Here is a 19,335-nt window from a genome sequence, read left to right as displayed (position 1 = left end):
AACAGTGGTCAAACCCTTTCACAACAAGAAGAATCATGAAGAAGCCCTGCAGTACTTGAACACATTGAGAGAAAGGACGCCATTGCCCGCTATCTAAAAAGACAGTCTTTTACATCTAAGAGTTACAGTTAACTAAGCCACGTGGGGCATTGCTTCCTTTACTCAAAACTACCGCCCCTCCCTGTGCCGGGCAGATGCTGGGTGCTGGGGATGCTGGAAACACCAAGAGTAGGAACCGCACAGGCCCTGCCCTCGTGGAGCTTACATTCCAGTGGAGTCATGGGGGCCGGTTACAGAAAGTCATCAAGAACACAGATTGTGAAATAGACAACCTTGTGGTGACACATGTAACAGAGAAAATAAATAGCATCATGAGAAAGTGGATGGGAAAGGGGATGGGGGCTTCTTCACAAGGTGGGCAGCAGGTTTTCAGAGGTTGAAAGAGATCCAAGCCACTTCTACTTTTGGAAGGTCCCAGTAGTATTTTAAATATGAAAAAAGTGTCAAACAGGTGATATGACTGTGGTCTACTTTCAATGTTTACAGAAGATGCTCGCAACCAGCCTCCACTTAACCAATGCACCGGTTGCCCAGTGGGCCCCATCCTGCCTTTAAACACGCTGCCAGGTGCCCACCTGTGGCCCACTTGTGGCAGGGTGGGCATCTGCGGCTGGCAGGCCACTTTCGGGTGTGCCCACCCACTGTGTTCCTACCAGTTTGGTTATATGCTTACCAAGAATCAGTTGCTTTTATTTCCAAAACTTTTTATACAGCTCTATTTGATTACAGATGATCTAAACTGAGAAATGAATGGGGGGAAAAATGGAGCTTTTTAAAAAAATTAAGTTGAATGGTTTCAAGGATTTGAAAGAGTTGAATAGTATTTTTTTTTGAATTTTATTTTATTTATCTTTTTATACAGCAGGTTCTTATTAGTTATCTATTTTATACATGTGAGTGTACATATGTCAATCCCAAACAATAGCTATTGTTGATTGAGTACGTGCCAAGTGCAGGGCTCAGTGCCAGCTTCCTTACATTTATTCATCATAATCCCTGCAACAAATCTGTAAGGCTGGAATAAGGTCAACACGCATCTCTGCACGATGCTTTGTTGCCTCTTGTTCCATTACAAACTCTCAGCAGGAAAGAGTAGTGCGGATGGAACAGGCAAAAAAAAGAGAAATGGAACCCGTGGTGTAGTAGGGAAGAACAAATCTGATTCCATATTGGATCTGTGTCTTTCACTTTTGTATTCTGTTGCTTTTGCTACAAGTTAAGAATGTTGCCTATAACCTGAAATACATAGGATAGCCCATTCTCAAGGCTCTGACCTCTAAAGGTAGAACACTTTCCCATTCATATAGAGACCAAAGGTTGCAGAACAGAGAATAACACTTATCTCGTTGGAGGTTTATAGGAACATTGTGACAGGACTTATGTGGCCAGCTGCAAGAGCAAAGGATTCCTACACCAAGAAGTCTGCAGCAACCAACCTCAGCCCAACCTCCCCTTTTAGTATAAAAGAAGCTTGAATTCTAATCAGGGAAGATGGTTCTTTGGGACACTAGTCCACCATCTTCTTGGTTGGCTGCCTTTCTGAATAAAGTCTCTATTCCTTGTCCCAGCAAATCATCTCTTGATTTATTGGCCTGTCCTGCAGGTAGCAGGACTCGAGTTGAATAGTTTTAAAAATTGTCATCATATCCACTGAGAGCAATCCATTCATATAGTTGATATGAGTTTGAAGAGAAGGACACTACTTATCGTAGACAAGTCACTAGAGTGTGGTTTATGCAAGAAATGTACCAGATAACTCCTGTTGGTGGCCCCAGGTTCAAAGAAAAAAAGCCTCTGCTTTACATCAAAAGGTGCCAATGTAAGCTTCTGTTTTCGGTGAAAATATAAAATATTTAAGGTATATTTGTGTCATCTTTTACGATTCCCCACTTTAGCCAAGTTTTTAAATTAATCAATCAATTATCTGGGGAAAGGACTTCTAACACACCTACAGCAGCTACTGCTTTAAACCCAACGCTCTATATAAAGATGACAGCTATATCTTCATTGAGATATATTATTATAGTAGATATATTACACTTATCAAAAAGGTAAACTCAAGGTACTTTGGAGGCCAAGGGTCAGGGGAGACTTTTCAAAGGAGGTGATGCTTGAGCTGAAATCTGGGAGATGAGAAGGAGCTGGAAGAACAGAGGAGGGTCCAGGGTGAAGAGGTGTGTGCTTGCCCTGCTGGAGCGGGGGCAGATGTAAGCCCCGCACATGAGGTAGGCTTAAATAATACAGGGCCCTGCAGCAATTGGTGGGTATTTCGACTGTCTTCTAGGGCACTAAAGGTTTGAAGCAGGGAAGTTACAGATCAGCCGCTGCGGTGGTACAGCCAGTGATGATGGCGGCTCAGACCCAAGGGGCAGCAGTGGCCATGGTGGCAAAAGTAGAGATGTAACTAATTTGACACTGACCATTCCCAGAAAAACCCTGGCAGGTAATTTAACAGTGGGTCAATATTCCACAGTAAAGAAACAAGCACCAAAAAATGACTGACTTTTGACCTCTCTTTTATTTGTATGTACCCGCCAGAGTTTATATAACCTTTTGCTCCTTTCCATCACCTTGAAAACAGGCAACTCTTCAACTATCCAAACTAAGCCTAGAGGTCACCCCCATGATCCTCTGGTTAACAATTTACAAAGGGCATGTTTAAATGTTAGCATTTTGCAGAGAGTATCCCACCAGCCTTTTTAAAAATCTGACGAACAGTGGGATTGTAAGAACTAGTAACGTCAACGGATAAACTTCAGATTGAATCTGCACTTTAGACTCAAGGATTAGAGCTAAACAGTGGGCTGGAAGTGTGTATAGCAGACGCACAGGTAATTAAACCTAAGAAGATGAACCAATGTGTAGATAGAATCCTAACCTAAAAAAACACTTCTCAAAATCTTATTTAGAGTTTTGTGGGGAAACTAGAATGTTGTAAGCCATTGTCAAGAATCAGTGAGATAGGATGTTTCTGGTTGAGTTCAACACCTCTGATACAGAATATTTGGAAAGCAAAATTGTTATCAAAATAGTCTTACTACCTCGCCAGCAACAGAGAATAGGAAATAGTTTTGAAAGCATCATTAGTCACTTAAATCTTCGTACAGACTTAATGAACTTTTACACATCTCAGAAGACATGCAACTTCCGTAGGAATCTAGGCCACCCGTGATCCTAGACAACGAAAGATCTAGAGTTTTCAAGGAAACTATGGAAAAGGAACTGCAACTTCTGCACATTTTCAAAGTCTAAGGGAAATACAGACCATGCCTGAAAAAAAGTGGAACATGTAAGAGTGAAAATAAGGATATTTTCTCTATTTAAATGTTACTGCAGATTGAAAACACCTCAGTTTTGCTATTTCTCCAGGTTTCAGACCAAGGACTGTGGTCCCTGCAGAACAAAACACCAAGATCATAAGAAACTTGTAGACTCTCCCTCTTCTCCTTAAAAATAAAATAAAATCTTCAGTATCTTATTTTCAGGGTCATAGAGGTGGAAGTGATTTTGTAAATCCAATCCCTTCGTTTTTAAACCAAGAGAAATGAAACTTAAAAGGTAAAGTCATATATACAGGTTGACGTAATGGGTTAGTGGCCAAATCTTCTGACTCCAAATTCAATTTCACTACACCATAGCGCCTCCATTCGCTGGTCTGATAAATTACAGACATTAAACGGGCTGGGGGAGGGAAGGGGGAGGGGAATGGGGAGAAGGAAGAAAACGTTGTACATACTTCTCTTCTCAAATAAAACGACATCCCTCATCCTAAGGACTGGGGAAAACTTGCTGTTTTCAGCCATTATCACACATTGTTGTTCTTTACTGTGATACTGGAATGCCCTGCAGAAGAGAACCAGAAAACACAACTCTTTTCCTTTATTTAAGGAAAGCAAAGGTTTATTCATAAGGAAGAGACTAACGATAACTCTCTTGGTGAATCAAGGAGCTCAGAATTTGTTACTTCCAATTCAACCTGGCACTGTACCGAGGAAGTATCGTCAAAGGATGCAGCAACATGGTAGCTACTCTTGTTTTCTTCTACCTTTACCTTCTCCCCCTGCAAATTTTCGCGCTTTTCCCCCCCTCTGTTTCAACTGCTTTATTCTTTCTTCACTAGTTTTCTTAATGAAGTACCAGAATATTTGCTTTGTGCTGGAAAGAAGCAACAGAGTGCTTTAAACCCACTCCTGAGAGGGCCCACGTGGACTCCTGTAACTTCCCCTTGACCCCGTCTCTGCATTCTACTCCCTTCCCCTCACACCTCCCTGCACTGTACCTCAGTCCTGCATGGATGCTGAGTCTGGCATCAAAGCCGTCCATGGCTTCCTTTCCTGCCCCATCTCCTGTGTGAACCTTTGCTTCAGCTGACTTGGTCCTTTCATCGTCCCTCTCACAGGTGCCCAGCCGCGCTGCCCTCTGCCTAGAATCCCTCCCGCATGGTCAGTATTTACCAAGATCTCACCCTTCAAAGCCCAGCTCAGTTCCCACCTCCTCCCCAGGCCTTCCCTGGTCATCTCAACTCTTAGGATTGTTGTTTCCTCTGAATCTTCAGAGAGCACGTATTGATTACGTCACTTATCAATGTCTCGCATTGGCTGTTTTTTTTTAAAATTTTTATATTTTATCCAGTTTCTGTGACTACACCATAAATTCAAAAGGGCAAGCACTGGCTTTTGTATCCACAAAAATCTATCATATATACTGATATATATATATATATATATATATATATATATATATATATCTCCCCATGTACCGATCACTGTATCAATGCTTTGCGGCTCCTTAGGGTCTAGGACACTTCTAGTCACATGATCCTCAATAAATATTTATCGACGATAATGTTAGAAACTAGAGCTCAGAACAATAGCTGCAGATGTCATGTGTAAAAATAAATAACTTCCTTTGGGGGCATTTTTCTAAAGGGGTCACTAATTAACAAGAAACCGTATGGTTTCAGATACAGAGAGCAAATACAGATTCCAAACTCCAATCCCATGAAATTCCTCTTTCCTCTTAAATCCTATTTTCGCTGATAAATCCCTGAGCAAATTTCTCGTGATCAACATAATAGCGTCTCAAGCAGCAGGATTTCTGCGTAGGCGCAGTGACCAAGAAAATACCTGCAAATGAAATCTCTTTCCTCCTCACAGTTTGTTGCACATTCGTCTATGCTTCCTGTCACCAGCTGCTTCCGCGTCAGACTAAACAGGGAAGCTCCCTGGGTATTTACATAGTCATCCAGGGGGTCTCCGAGACCTACAATTGGAAGATAAAAGTGGCACAACTGGTAAATGCATCAACACCATTGTTTAATTCTCATGAATTTGTAAACTATTCACTTTCCATCAACGAAGTAAAACTGGCTGCTCCATTGGAAGCAGAATGGGCGGCTGTGAATAAAAATGTTTAATTAGGAAAACAGTTCCATGAATAGATGGCACTACGTTAAAAGGTCAACTGGATTGTTAGGTTAATAGATTGGAACTATTTATCAACTTCCGTGTTACTACGTTAATGGGTATGAAACGTTAAATAAGAAAAAATTTGATCTGTTTGCTAGTAATTGCATATCATGATGGAACAGTAAGAGACAACCAAGGGCAACTTTTGATGTTGATTTGTCCATCCTTGGGTATAAGTAGAAACTGGAGGCCACTATTCGATTTCCTACAGTGCAAACTTTAGTTGTGGCACTGTCGCTTAAACTGATGGGACAAGCACACTCTGAATGGCTCCGCCACAAGATACAAAAACTTTGGTGAGTTGATGATGTCGAGAATAAATAAGAGCTGGACTAAATCTTGACCACCATACATGGTCATTTTTATACTGGACTTACTAGAGTGACACCTCACTATTTATTAAAGAGAAATCATTTTTGCCAAGATGATGACAGCTTTCTGGCATTTCTGAGGAAACAACAGCAGAGCCTGGGACAAACAATGGCCTTGATTTTCCTCGGACATAAAATCTGAGGCAAAGAGTCTGTTTGAAGGTCGCTCTGCCCCCTTGCTACTGCAGAGGGTGGCCAGGGGTGCCTCAGCCATGTTCCCACCGCGAGGCTACAAAGAGTACCCCTGAGACACGTGGCGCCTGAGACAGCTGTGGCAGCTCTACTCCAAGCCTGGAGACTCAGCCTCTACCCTTTTGGGATGGAACACCAGCCGTTTTCATAGGGTGAGGGGCTAAAAGAGGTTAATTTCATGGAGACAGCCAAGTTTCCTAAAGTTTGCCTAAATGGGATTAGGCAACCTGGCAACTTTGACCACTTTGAGGGGAGGGGTGGAGATCAAAGCCAGGGTGAGCGTGTTGAAGAGTGATCAAGAGAGGCGGTGGGAACAGCAGGGAAGACAAGTCTTTGCAGAAATCTGGCTGTGAAAGGAGCATTTCCTAGAGGCCATATGAAATCTCAGAAGTTTTTAAAAAATTTTTATTGAAATATAGTTGATGTACAATGTTGTGTTACTTTCAGGTGTAGAGCAAAGTGATTCAATTATACATATATATTCTTTTTTAGATTCTCTTCCATTATAGGTTATTACAAGATATTGAGTAGAGTTCCCTGTGCTATACAGTAGGTCCTTGTTGGTTATCTATTTTATATATAGTAGTGTGTATTTGTTACTCCCAACCTCCTAATTTATCCCTCCCCCCTCTTTCCCCTTTGGTAACCAGAAGTTTGTTTTCTATGTCTTTAAGTCTATTTCTGTTTTGTAAATAAGTTCATTTGTATCATTTTTTTAGATTCCACATATAAGGTATACCATAGGATATTTGTCTGACTTACTTAGTGTGATCAGCTCTAGGTCCTCTCAGGAGTTTTTGAAGATGAGACATTCTAGAGCATGTTTGGGTACTGATGAAAATTATCTAGTAGGAAGGGTCATAAAGGGTCACATCCTCATTCTCAGAAGGGCCATCCCTTAACACCTGAAAACACACACGCCACAAGGGTGTGATGCACTTTCCTAGATTAAGACAAAGCTGTTTGCAGAGCCCACCCTCTCCCTGCCTCTGCTTTTCCTTCCTCGACCTGAGATTCTCCAAACTGGAAGGATGGATGGTTCCATCCTTAAATAGGAAGTTGACTGATGTTGTTTAATACACCAAAAAAGCACTTGATACATGTGTCAAGAGATTATAGAGAAATAGATATTTTAGACCCATACCCAGGTCGTCATCCTGTATTTTTCTCTCAATTGGTGCTCTCATTTCCAGGAAGAGTTGTGCTTTGGTAAATTCTATAGATCAGGATGTGACTTTAAAAACAAACACAAGAACTCTATAAAGTATATCCTATAAAGACTGAAATTAGATCTTTTGAAGAGTTCTTAGAAAGTAGAGCAGGCCGGGGTGTAAATGATATCAAAACAAGAAAATTTCCATTTTTATCACCCTTTAATTATGTTATGTTAGTATGTTCCATAGCATATAGCTGCTGAGACCCACCTTAGGAGCTGATACACCAAAGAAGTATCCCAAAAGAGAATAAATTTTATTCTTTTTACTTTGAAAAGTTTTCCCCCAATAATTTCTTTCTTTAATTCCAGGGAACATGTGACAATGTGGTGTAATACACTTTATTTATTGACCAAGAAATATTAGACAAATTGTTTTAGTAACAAAAGTATTTTTATATTCTATGCTGAATGTAGATGTATACTGGTACCAAAACAAGTATATTTTATTAATAATGTGGGTTTGTATTTGTTTAAAATCATGGTAGTGTGTATATGTACACCCGTGCTTGTGCGTTTGAAAGAAAAGGCTTTGCGGTTTGTGAAATGCAAACTGCGTTCCCACCTGTCACTGAGAACAGCTGCAAAAGGAGATCTCTGTTCCTCCCCCTGGTCATTTCAGTGCACTGGAAAGATGAACACCTCCACGGAAAGACAGAGTAAATGCCTTCCTTTCAAAAAGAGCTTATGCAAGTCTTTTTTCCCCTAGGTTGGTGAAGACGTATGTTAATCCTGCCGCAGAGAAGTCTGTTCTAACATTTGGGTGTGTCCCACTGTATCCAGAGTTCCAGGTCCCGCTTCCCATAGACTAAAATAGAGTGTGCCCAAAAAAATAAAAAATAATAAAATAGAGTGTGCACCCCTGCGCCACTCCCCACAAACATTTCCCATGAAGACCTCTTTATGCAACTTTCTGCTGTTTCTTCTTTGATATTTCTTTAGATGGCGCCACTAAATTCAAATGCATTCGACTCTGATTTAAAGTACAGCTCGTAAAATTTTATCTGGCTGCTTATAAATTGAATATCAAGTATCTATACATTGTTTATATGAAGAACAACTAACATAATGTATGATTCCGCTTATAAGAAATGTCCAGTGGACATATATACACTACCAAGCGTAAGATAGATAGCTAGTGGGAGGCAGCCGCATAGCACAGGGAGATGAGCTCGGTGCTTTGTGACCACCTGGAGGGGTGAGATAGGGAGGGTGGGAGGGAGGGAGATGCAGGAGGGAGGAGATATGGGAACATATGTATATGTATAACTGATTCACTTTGTTATAAAGCAGAAACGAACACACCACTGTAAAGCAATTATACTCCAATAAAGATGTTAAAAAAAAAAAAAAAAAGAAAACGAAATGTCCAAAACAGGCAAATCAGAGGCAGAAAGTAGATTAGTGATCGCCAGGGGCTGGGCGGGGATGGAGGTTAGGGAGGGGGGAGAAGAGGGGTTGGAGGTGACAGCTAAGCGGTGTGGAGTTTATTTGCGGGGGTAATAGAAATGTTCTAAAAGGTACTGTGATAGGTGCATAACTCTGAATACTGAAAACCTTTGGACTGCATGCTTTAAATGGATGAATTGTATAGTATGTGAATTATATCTCAATAAAGCTGTCAAAAAAAAAAGAACTACAAAGACATGCTTAGAATATTTTAACAAAAGTTTAAGCAAAGTTGAAAAAGTGGGAAGACGCATCAGATTCCTTCTCAGAAAGGCCAGGCTAAAGTCCTGGTTTCTGGGAGTTTGGTCAATAGGCAAATAACGTGATTTTCCTAAGGACAGATTTCCTCATCTATAAAATGGGTATAAATCTACTACAATACCTATGGTATCAGCTAAATAAGCTGGACTTAGTAAAGGACACACACATATGCATGTATGAATAAAAATGTGCCCGGCCTACCTCAGGTACTCAGTGGAGATTTGTTGAATTATTGTACGGACATCATCCTGCAGATCGATGCCTGTGATTTCTCCAGGCATAAGAAGCAAACTTATATGTATGGAAAGCCTTCCTTAAGTCATAACAAACAGAGAACAGGTCAACACAACCACAGACTGGTCAAAGAATATGGTCAGAGATATTTCATTGTTTACATTTGAAAGTCAGAAAAATACGACACCTTAACAAAAATGGTCTACGTTAACCAAACTAAGAACCAGGCAAAGAGACTAACAACTTTTGGGGTTGTTAGCTATCTGGGCTATTTTTTTTTCTAACTAAAATAACCATCACGTGGGCTCCATCTTTTAGACTGAGAACGTCATGCATCATTTTCTCTGCCCACTTGTCTCCAGTATTCCCATGAGGGAAACAAAACATTTCTTGAAGATTTCCTCATTCTTAGATCGTGACCTGGGAATCTCACGAGTCAAAAGCTAAATTCAACAAGTTGCACATGAAACCATCATGGATCTATTTTTAATACATTGCTAGGAAAAAATATATTGATTAAAGTGGAAAAAATCTCCATGTCTTACCTGATTTCAGAAATAAAAGAAGTAGAAGGACCACCTCCATATGTACCATTTTGGAACTGACCAGCAGTGTCCGGAAAACAGTGTGTCCCAATCCCAAGATGTTATTGACTTACATGAGAGGAAATGCACCACAAACAAGATAATCACACGAGTTAATTATTCTCTTGGAGGCCCATTGCCACTGTGCTCTGAAGTGTTCAAACATTACCTTGACAGGAGGATCTTACAAAATGTTTGAGAGCGGAGTCTGCAATAGATGCTGGGAAGCGGTGGAGGCTGCCCGCCCCCTCGGCTGCCCCACACTGCCTCCTGCTTCCCTCCTTGCCCCCAGCCCATCATCGTTCCCACTTACTCTTCTTTCCTTCCCTCTTATTTCACTCTCTTTCTTTTGGGTGAAAAAAAAATTACAACAATAGCTAACATTTGCTGAGGACTTTCCTATGCCAGACCTTCTGCATAGTTTCATCCAACCTTCCAAACAGGCAATATTATTATCATCCCCACTTCAGATGAGGTGACTCAGGCTGAGAAGGTTTAACTTTCCCAAGGTCACTTAGCTCACAAGGGATGAAGCCATTGGACAAAATCTATTTGGCCTCAGATTACAGACTTAAGCTAGAGCATCACTATTAACATCTCCACATTGTACCAGTGTAGAAATCACTACGTAAGTTACAATATTTCATTATTATCAAACTTTATGTCCAATGGACTCATATGGTTTCCATGATTCTAGATGATGTTATAAAATGTCGATCTTTTCCCCCAATGAATTCACAGTGCATTATAGTCTCATCCTCATGAAATAAAGCAAGAGTGGGAAAATTAAGTTTAAAGAATGTCTTGATTTTAAGTGTTGATTCTGTACTTTGCCCTGGCTTAAGGCTAGAATGACCAGGTAGTACATGCTTTAAAACTCTTACATGAGTGTTCAATAATATTCAGGAATTGGCTCTATTTTAATTGTGAAAGAAGAACTCAAAACACTCCTCTCTCCATGCTATGAAATTCCTTTCTATAAATTAACCAGCTAAACATAGAGGTGGGCACCAATCGTCTTGGATGGACCCTCCTGCAGAATTGCCTGGGGTTGAAGTACTGTGTGCAGAATTCACAAGAACAGAATGTGCTGGAGAACAAGATGGTAGCACCATCATGAGGGGCTGGGAGGACCTGGCACATTTCCTGTTTTTCCACGATGTCCCAGCTTTCTCTCCTCCCTCTCACCTAGTGGCCCAGTTTATTCAATGGGACACAAGGTGGAAGCAAGTTGAGAAATCAGTCTCGGGAAGACTTTTTGTCTTAACGTATCTGAAATGTCTCTTAGGGGAATTATGTTGGTGTGTTTCAGAAAATACTTTGGGGGAGAAAACAGGTAATACATGATGTTGCCACTACACGTTTACTTCCACTTAAAATACTTCAGTACCGCCGCATGGATAAGGCACCTCAGGAACAATGCTATCAGAAATGCTACGTCTGCATAAACGTCCTTTTCCTGTTTTGTTTTGTTTTTTTGATATGGATGGTAGTGGTATGCATTTTGCCCCCTTTCCTCTTGGAAGCTTCTAGAATATATTTGGTTCTACAAATGTTATTTTGTTTATTTTTGGCCGCATTGGGTCTTTGTCGCTGCGTGCAGGCTTTCTCTAGCTGCAGCCAGGCGGGGCTACTCTTCCTTGTGGTGCGTGGGCTTCTCATTGCAGTGGCTTCTCTTGTTGCGGAGTACAGGCTCTAGGAACGCGGGCTTCAGTAGTTGCAGCATGCGGGCTCAGGAGTTGTGGCTCGCGGCTCTAGAGCGCAGGTTCACTAGTTGTGGCGCACGGGCTTAGCTGTTCCACGGCATGTGGGATCTTCCCAGACCAGGGGAAGATCGAATCCATGTCCCCTGCATTGGCAGGCGGATTCTTAACCACTGCGCCACCAGGGAAGCCCCTACAAATGTTATTTTGTGAATGAGGTTGCCCTCCAATGGCCTTCTGACTGTGTATTCTTCACCACCTTCTCAATACATCAGCATCACGAGAACACAGTGGTTTTGCCCAAGGCTGTAAAGACAATTAATTCAATATAAGTCATTTTCTATTTGAAAGAATGGCAGAAGCTGAGGAAAGAGATAAAGAAAAAGATCATCTCGGTATAGTGTTAGCAGGTTGAATAAATTCTGAGATGTGTATTCTCCTTGAGTTCAATTCATTAAATATTTATTGACCAAATAGTAGGTGTTAGATTCTTCTGGGATTAGAGAAAAGGTACAACTCACAATCTCTACCTTCCCCCAGCCTCCTCCTAAAGGAACTGCAGGAAACTTTTGCACCTGAGATGCGTGGAGTCTGCTGCTGCACTTGTAGTGGGTGTTTGTGGGGGCGGGGGGAGGGGATAAGGACACCAAAATAAGCGAGAGGCTCTTCCCAGCATGGGGCCTGCAACCAAGATCCACTCAGGACTCAGGTTCCCACAGGAAGGGAAGAATTAGCTACTTCCTCCTCTCCTGGCATTGAAGTGGTGAATTCCTTGCAAGCACCTTGAACACAAGGTAAGGCCAAGCTCACCAGGGGAGTGGGGTAGAAGCCCCTTTGGTCTCACTTGCACCCACCCTGCAGGTGAGGTGGAAACTGTGGCCATGTGACATCTTCCCAGGTGAGATTGCGTGGACCTCGCGTTGCTGGCCTGATGTCGGCACCTGTCACCTTTCCCCCACTGACTTTCCACCTTCCTGCAGCCCTAGCTCTTCTCAGCCCAGGCTCTGCCATCTGGGAACTGTCATTCTAAGGCAGCTCGTTTCTTTTTAAAAATTTAAAAAAAATTTACTTTATTGAAATATAGTTAATTTACAATGTTGTTAATTTCTACTCTACAGCAAGTCATTTCTTTATCATGAACGTCTCTGAATCTTCCCCGCAAAGACCATGTCATTTCAAAAAAAAAACAGCACAAAATTAATTCATCTATTAAGGGCTCAAAGTAAGCCTTCATCATTGCAAAGGTTCATAGCAAGTTTATCTTTGCCCTCAATGCCAATTTGCAGATTGCTTTCGCTGTGTGAGTTTATTAGGGCGTATCATCTAGGAACCGTGTTCTCATTCATGTGAAGGTGGTGTACCTTTCTTCTTTCCGCTCAGAAACTTGCCCAGGGAGAGTCCAAAGTTACAGAATTTCTAGATCGGGGAGCCTAAGCCAACCTCTGGCTGATTTCTGGGAGCTCACGAGTAGTGTGAGTGGGACGGGAGAGGCCCTCTCCCCCGCCTCCACGCCCCCCTCCCCAGCCCGGGCAGTTCTTCAGGCTTGATTGACGCCACCGGCTTACCAGCCGCTCCTACACGTCGACCTGAAATCCAGAGGCTGGAGGAGCCCAGGCCTGCCCGTGCCTCCCGGGTGCTCGGGGAGACCCACCACCTCTGCACGCAGGTAAGACACCGGCCAACAGAGGCCGCCGCATCACACCTGGACCCCAAGAAACGACCCCTTCCTCGTCGCCTGTTTATCCGCTGCCAGACCCGCCTCCGGCGGCGGAGGCGGCCGAAGGTCCCCGAGGGAAGCATGGGGTTGGCGGGGCGAGGGACGGGCAGAGTTTCAAGGAAGGTGCGCACTAGCCTGGGCACCATCCTTCAGTAGACGCCTCTTCCGTGCCTTCAGCGCGTCTAGCGCTGCGCTGAGCGCCGAGCGGACGAGAGGAGACTCCCCGCCCTCCGCGAGTTTCCCACGTGACCGGGTGGGGGCGGTGCGCGTCCGCCAGTCGGCCTGTGAGGCAGCCCGGCCAGGCCGTCCCGGAGCGGAGGGACACGCCCTCGGCTGGAGGAGTGAGGCCACGCTTCCCGGGGAAGTGAGGCCACGCTTCCCGGGGAAGTGACATCGACCCTAGGTGACAGGCAGGAGGGGTGAGAAGCAGGAGAAGTGTGTTCTGAGCAGAAAGAATGAATGTGCGAAATCGCAGAGGCGAGGGTTCCATCCAGGCGACTGAAAGTCGTTCAGGCTGAAATCGGAAATGATGGAGAAGAGACCGAATCCCATCGACACTGCGGCGAGAACGGCAGGGACCCTTGAAGGGTTTTAAAATGGAAGAGTGGCCTCATCCTTCTGCCTGAAGTGTGGTGAGGGGATCATAAGAAGCCTGGAGGAAGGAGGTGAGAGATGAGAGGTGTCTGAAAGGAGGCAATGGGGACAGAAAACAGGACTGGATTAGGGAGATGGTTAGAAAGGAGAGTTGACAGGATTTTGTGACTGAATCTGGTGAGTGAAATCAAGGCTGGGGCCGGCATTTATGTCTTGGGTATATGATAGAGAGCGGTATCTTCATTGAGGAGGAAAGAGTAAGATGAGTTTGCTTGGAGACATGTTATGTTTGGGAACTTGTGAAAGTCCCCAGGTGCCCAGAAGGCAATTGGATATTTGGGTCTAGAGCAGGCGTTGGCAAACTGTAGCCCATCAGGCAGCCTCCTGGTTTTGTAAATAAACTTATATTGGCACACAGCCTGGCCTGTTCATTTACTGCTGGCTACGGCTGCATGTGCATGAAAATGAGCAGTTGAGTAGATGTGACTGAGGTTGTATGTTGGCCAGCAAGCCCATAAAATATTTACTACCTGGCTTTTTGCAGGAAATGCTTGCCGATTCCTGGTCTAGGGCCCAGGGAAGAGGTTTGGGCTGGAGATGTAGAATCAGGTACATAACGCTGAAACAAGGGACGTGGATGAGGTCACCCTGAGAGGAGAAAAGAAGACCTGAGATGGAACAAGGGAAGTCTTTTTTTCTTCTTCTTTTCTCTCAGTGTTGTGTTAGTTTCTGGTGTACAGCAAAGTGATTCAATTATATATATAATATATATATATATTCTTCATATTCTTTTCCATTATAATTTATTACAAGACTTTTTTTTAAGGTTTTTTAAAATTTATTTTATTTTTTTGGCCTTGCCGCACAGCATGTGAGATCTTAGCTCCCCGACCAGGGATTGAACTCACGGCCCCTGCATTGGAAGCGCAGTCTTAACCACTGGACCGCCAGGGAAGTCCCACAAAATATTGAATATAGTTCCCTGTGCTATACAGTATGACCTTGTTGTTTATCTGTTTTATATATAGTAGTGTTTATCTGTTAGTCCTAAACTCCTAATTTATTCCTCTCCCCCTTTCCCCTTTGGTAACCATAAGTTTGTTTTCTGTGTGTGAGTCTGTTTCTATTTTGTAAATAAGTTCATTTGTATCATATTTTAGATTCCACATGCAAGTGGTATCATATGATATTTGTCTTTCTTATTCTGACTTACTTCACTTAGTATGATAAATCTCTAGGCCCATCCATGTTGCTGCAGATGGCATTATTTCATCATTTTTTATGCCTTTTATATATAGATATAAAATATTATATATATATATACACACACACACACATATATTACATCTTCTTTATCCATTCCTTAGTCAATGGACGTTTAGGTTGCTTCCACATCTTGGCTATTGTAAATACTGCTGCAGTGAACACTGGGATGCATGTATCTTTTCGAAGTATAGTTTTCTCTGGATATATGCCCAAGACTGGGATTGGTGGATCTATCTTTAGTTTTTTAAGGAAACTCCATACTGTTCTCCATAGTGGCTTTACCAATTTACATTCTCGCCAACAGTGTACGAGGGTTCCCTTTTCTCCACACCCTCTCCAGGATTTATTGTTTGTAGACTTTTTGATGATGGCCATTCTGACCGGTGTGAGGTGACACCTCATTGTAGTTTTTTTTTAACATCTTCATTGGAGTATAATTGCTTTACAAGGGTGTGTTAGTTTCTGCTTTATAACAAAGTGAATCAGCTATACATATACATATATCCCCATATCTCCTCCCTCTTGCGTCTCCCTCCCACCCCTCTGGGTCATCACAAAGCACCGAGCTGATCTCCCTGTGCTATGTGGCTGCTTCCCACTAGCTATCTGTTTTACATTTGGTAGTGTATATATGTCCATGCCACTCTCTCACTTCCTCCCAGCTTACCCTTCCCCTTCCCCGTGTCCTCAAGTCCATTCTCCACATCTGTGTCTTTATTCCTGTCCTGCCCCTAGGTTCTTCAATTTTTTTTATTTTTAGATTCCATATATATGTATTAGCATAGGGTATTTGTTTTTCTCTTTCTGACTTACTTCACTCTGTATGACAGACTCTAGGTCCATCCACCTCACTACAAGTAACTCAATGTGCTTTTCTAAGAATTTGTCCATTTCTTCCAGGTTGTCCGTTTTATTGGCATATAGTTGCTGTAGTAATCTCTCATGATCCTGTGTATTTCTGCAGTGTCAGTTGTTACTTCTCCTTTTTCATTTCTAATTCTATTGATTTGAGTCTTCTCCCTTTTTTTCTTGATATGTCTGGCTAATGGTTTATCAATTTTGTTTATCTTCTCAAAGAACCAGCTTTCAGTTTTATTGATCTTTGCTATCCTTTCCTTCATTTCTTTTTCATTTATTTCTGATCTGATCTTTATAATTTCTTTCCTTCTGCTAACTTTGGGGGTTTTTTGTTCTTCTTTCTCTAATTGCTTTAGGTGTAAGGTTAGGTTGTTTATTTGAGATGTTTCTTGTTTCTTGAGGTAGGATTGTATTGCTATAAACTTCCCTGTTAGAACTGCTTTTGCTGCATCCCATAGGTTTTGGGTCATTGTGTTTTCATTGTCATTTGTTTCTAGGTATTTTTTGATTTCCTCTTTGATTTCTTCAGTGATCTCTTGGTTATTAAGTAGTGTATTGTTTACCTCCATGTGTTTGTATTTTTTACAGATTTTTTCCTGTAATTGATATCTAGTCTCATAGCCTGTGGTCCAAAAAGATACTTGATATGATTTCAATTTTCTTAAATTCACCAAGGCTTGATTTGTGACCCAAGATATGATCTCTCCTGGAGAATGTTCCATGAACACTTGAGAAGAAAGTGTATTCTGTTGTTTTTGCATGGAATGTCCTATAAACATCAATTAAGTCCATCTTGTTTAATGTATCATTTAAAGCTTGCGTTTCCTTATTTATTTTCATTTTGAATGATCTGTCCGTTGGTGAAAGTGGGATGTTAAAGTTCCCTACTATTATTCTGTTACTGTCGATTCCCTTTTATGGCTGTTAGCATTCGCCTTATGTATTGAGGTGCTCTTGTGTTGGGTGTATAAATATTTACAATTGTTATATCTTCTCCTTGGATTGATCCCTTGATCATTATGTAGCGTCCTTCTTTGTCTCTTGTAACAGTCTTTATTTTAAAGTCTATTTTGTCTGATATGAGAATTGCTACTCCAGCTTTCTTTTGACTTCCATTTGCATGGAATATCTTTTTCCATCCCCTCACTTTCTGTCTGTATGTGTCCCTAGATCTGAAGTGGGTCTCTTGTAGACAGCATATATACGGGTCGTGTTTTTGTATCCATTCAGCCAGTCTGTGTCTTTTGGTTGGAGCATTTAATCCATTTACACTTAAGATAGTTATCGATATGTATGTTCCTATTACCATTTTCTTAATTGTTCTGGGTTTGTTATTGTAGGTCTTTTCCTTCTCTTGTGTTTCCTGCCTAGAGAAGTTCCTTTAGCATTTGTTGTAAAACTGGTTTGGTGGTGCTGAATTCTCTTAGCTTTTGCTTGTCTATAAAGGTTTTCATTTCTCTGTCGAATTTGAATCAGATCCTTGCTGGGTAGAGTACTCTTGGTTGTAGGTTTTTCCCTTTCATCACTTTAAATATGTCCTGTTATTCTCTTCTGGCTTGCAGAGTTTCTGCTGAAAGATCAGCTGTTAACATTATGGGGATTCCTTTGTATGTTATTTGTTGTTTTTCCCTTGCTGCTTTTAATATTTTTTCTTTGTACTTAATTTTTGATAGTTTGATTAATATGTGTCTTGTCATGTTTCTCCTTAGATTTATCCTGTATGGAACTCTCTGTGCTTCCTGGACTTGATTGACTATTTCCTTTCCCATATTAGGGACATTTTCAACTACAATCACTTCTAATATTTTCTCAGTCCTTTTCTTTTTCTCTTCTTCTTCTGGGACCCCTATAATTCAAATGTTGGTGAGTTTAATGTTGTCCCAGAGGTCTCTGAGACTGTCCTCAATTCTTTTCATTCTTTTTCCTTTATTCTGCTCTGCAGTAGTTATTTCCAGTATTTTATCTTCCAGGTCACTTATGTGTCCTTCTTCTCAGTTATTCTGCTATTGATTCCTTCTAGAGATTTAAAATTTCATTTATTGTGTTGTTCATCATTGTTTGTTTGCTCTTTAGTTCTTCTAGGTCCTTGTTAAACGTTTCTTGTATTTTCTCCATTCTATTTCCAAGATTTTGGATCATCTTTACTATCATTACTCTGAATTCTTTTTCAGGTAGGCTGCCTATTTCCTCTGCATTTGTTTGGTCTGGTGGGTTTTTACCTTGCTCCTTCATCTGCTGTGTGTTTCTCTGTCATCTTATTTTGCTTATCTTACTGTGTTTGAGGTCTCCTTTTTGCAGGCTGCAGGTTCGTAGTTCCCGTTGTTTTTGGTGTCTGCCCCCAGTGGCTAAGGTTGGTTCAGTGGGTTGTGTAGGCTTCCTGGTGGAGGGGACTGGTGCCTGTGTTCTGGTGGATGAGGCTGGATCTTGTCTTTCTGGTGGGCTGGACCATGTCCAGTGGTGGATTTTGGGGTGTCTGTGACCTTATTATGATTTTAGGCAGCCCCTCTGCTAATGGGTGGGGTTGTGTTCCTGTCTTGCTAGTTGTTTGGCATAGGGTGTCCAGCACTGTAGCTTGCTGGTCGTTGAGTGGAGCTGGGTCTTAGCGTTGAGATGGAGATCTCTGGGAGAGCTTTTGCCATTTGATATTATGTGGAGCCGGGAGGTCTCTGGTGGACCGATGTCCTAACTTGGCTCTCCCACTTCAGAGGCACAGGCCTGACACCTGGCTGGAGCACCAAGACCCTGTCAGCCCCACGGCTTTCGGGAAGTCTAAGGTTTTCTGCCAGCGTTCAGTAGGTGTTCTGTAGGAGTTGTTCCACATGTAGATGTATTTCTGATGTATTTGGGGAGAGGAAGGTGATCTCCACGTCTTACTCCTCTGCCATCTTGAAGGTCTCGCCCTCTCATTGTAGTTTTGATTTGCATTCCCCTAATAATTATCTATGTTGAGCATCTTTTCATGTGCCTATTGGCCATCTGTGTGTCTTATTTGGTCTATTTAGGTCTTTGTCTATTTAGGTCTTCTGCCCATTTTTGATTGGGTTGGTTGTTTTTTTGTTATTGAGTTTTATAAGCTGCTTGTATATTTTGGAAATTAAGCCCTTGTCAGTCGCATCGTTTGCAAATATTTTCTCCCAGTCTGTAGGTTGTCTTTTCATTTTGCTTATGGTTTCCTTTGCTATGCAAACGCTTTTACATTTAATTAGGTTTAGGTTTAATTAGGTCCCATTTGTTTATTTTGAGTTTATTTCTTTTGCCTTGGAAGACTGACCTAAGAAAACATTGCTACGACTTATGTCGGAGAAAGTTTTGCCAATTTTCTCCTCTAGGAGTTTTATGGTGTCATGTCTTCTATTTAAGTCTTT

General features: G+C 41.9%; 1 protein-coding gene and 1 long non-coding RNA gene across 2 annotated transcripts in view; one reads left to right on the top strand and one right to left on the bottom strand.

Moving 5' to 3' along the window:
- Positions 1-9,931, bottom strand: part of PLG (plasminogen) — a 46,072-nt gene extending 36,141 nt beyond the window's left edge. Inside the window, exons 1-3 of the mRNA XM_067701608.1 lie at positions 9,794-9,931; positions 5,187-5,322; positions 3,797-3,903 (exon numbers count right to left, since the gene is read on the bottom strand). Of these exons, the coding sequence (XP_067557709.1) occupies positions 3,797-3,903; positions 5,187-5,322; positions 9,794-9,842 (292 nt within the window). The 5' untranslated portion in view covers positions 9,843-9,931. The remainder of the gene's footprint in view (positions 1-3,796; positions 3,904-5,186; positions 5,323-9,793) is intronic.
- Positions 9,932-13,586: 3,655 nt separating this feature from the next.
- LOC137204363 (uncharacterized) lies at positions 13,587-17,654 on the top strand. Its single transcript, XR_010933576.1, has 3 exons — positions 13,587-13,917; positions 14,391-14,560; positions 15,715-17,654. It is a non-coding gene; the product is annotated as an uncharacterized lncRNA (long non-coding RNA).
- Positions 17,655-19,335: the final 1,681 nt, after the last annotated feature.

This window comes from Pseudorca crassidens, chromosome 13 (assembly GCF_039906515.1).
Source record: "Pseudorca crassidens isolate mPseCra1 chromosome 13, mPseCra1.hap1, whole genome shotgun sequence".
Classification (NCBI taxonomy): domain Eukaryota; kingdom Metazoa; phylum Chordata; class Mammalia; order Artiodactyla; family Delphinidae; genus Pseudorca; species Pseudorca crassidens.
The sequence above is the reverse complement of the archived record's forward strand: the minus strand, read 5'-3'. Positions and strand labels throughout refer to the sequence as shown.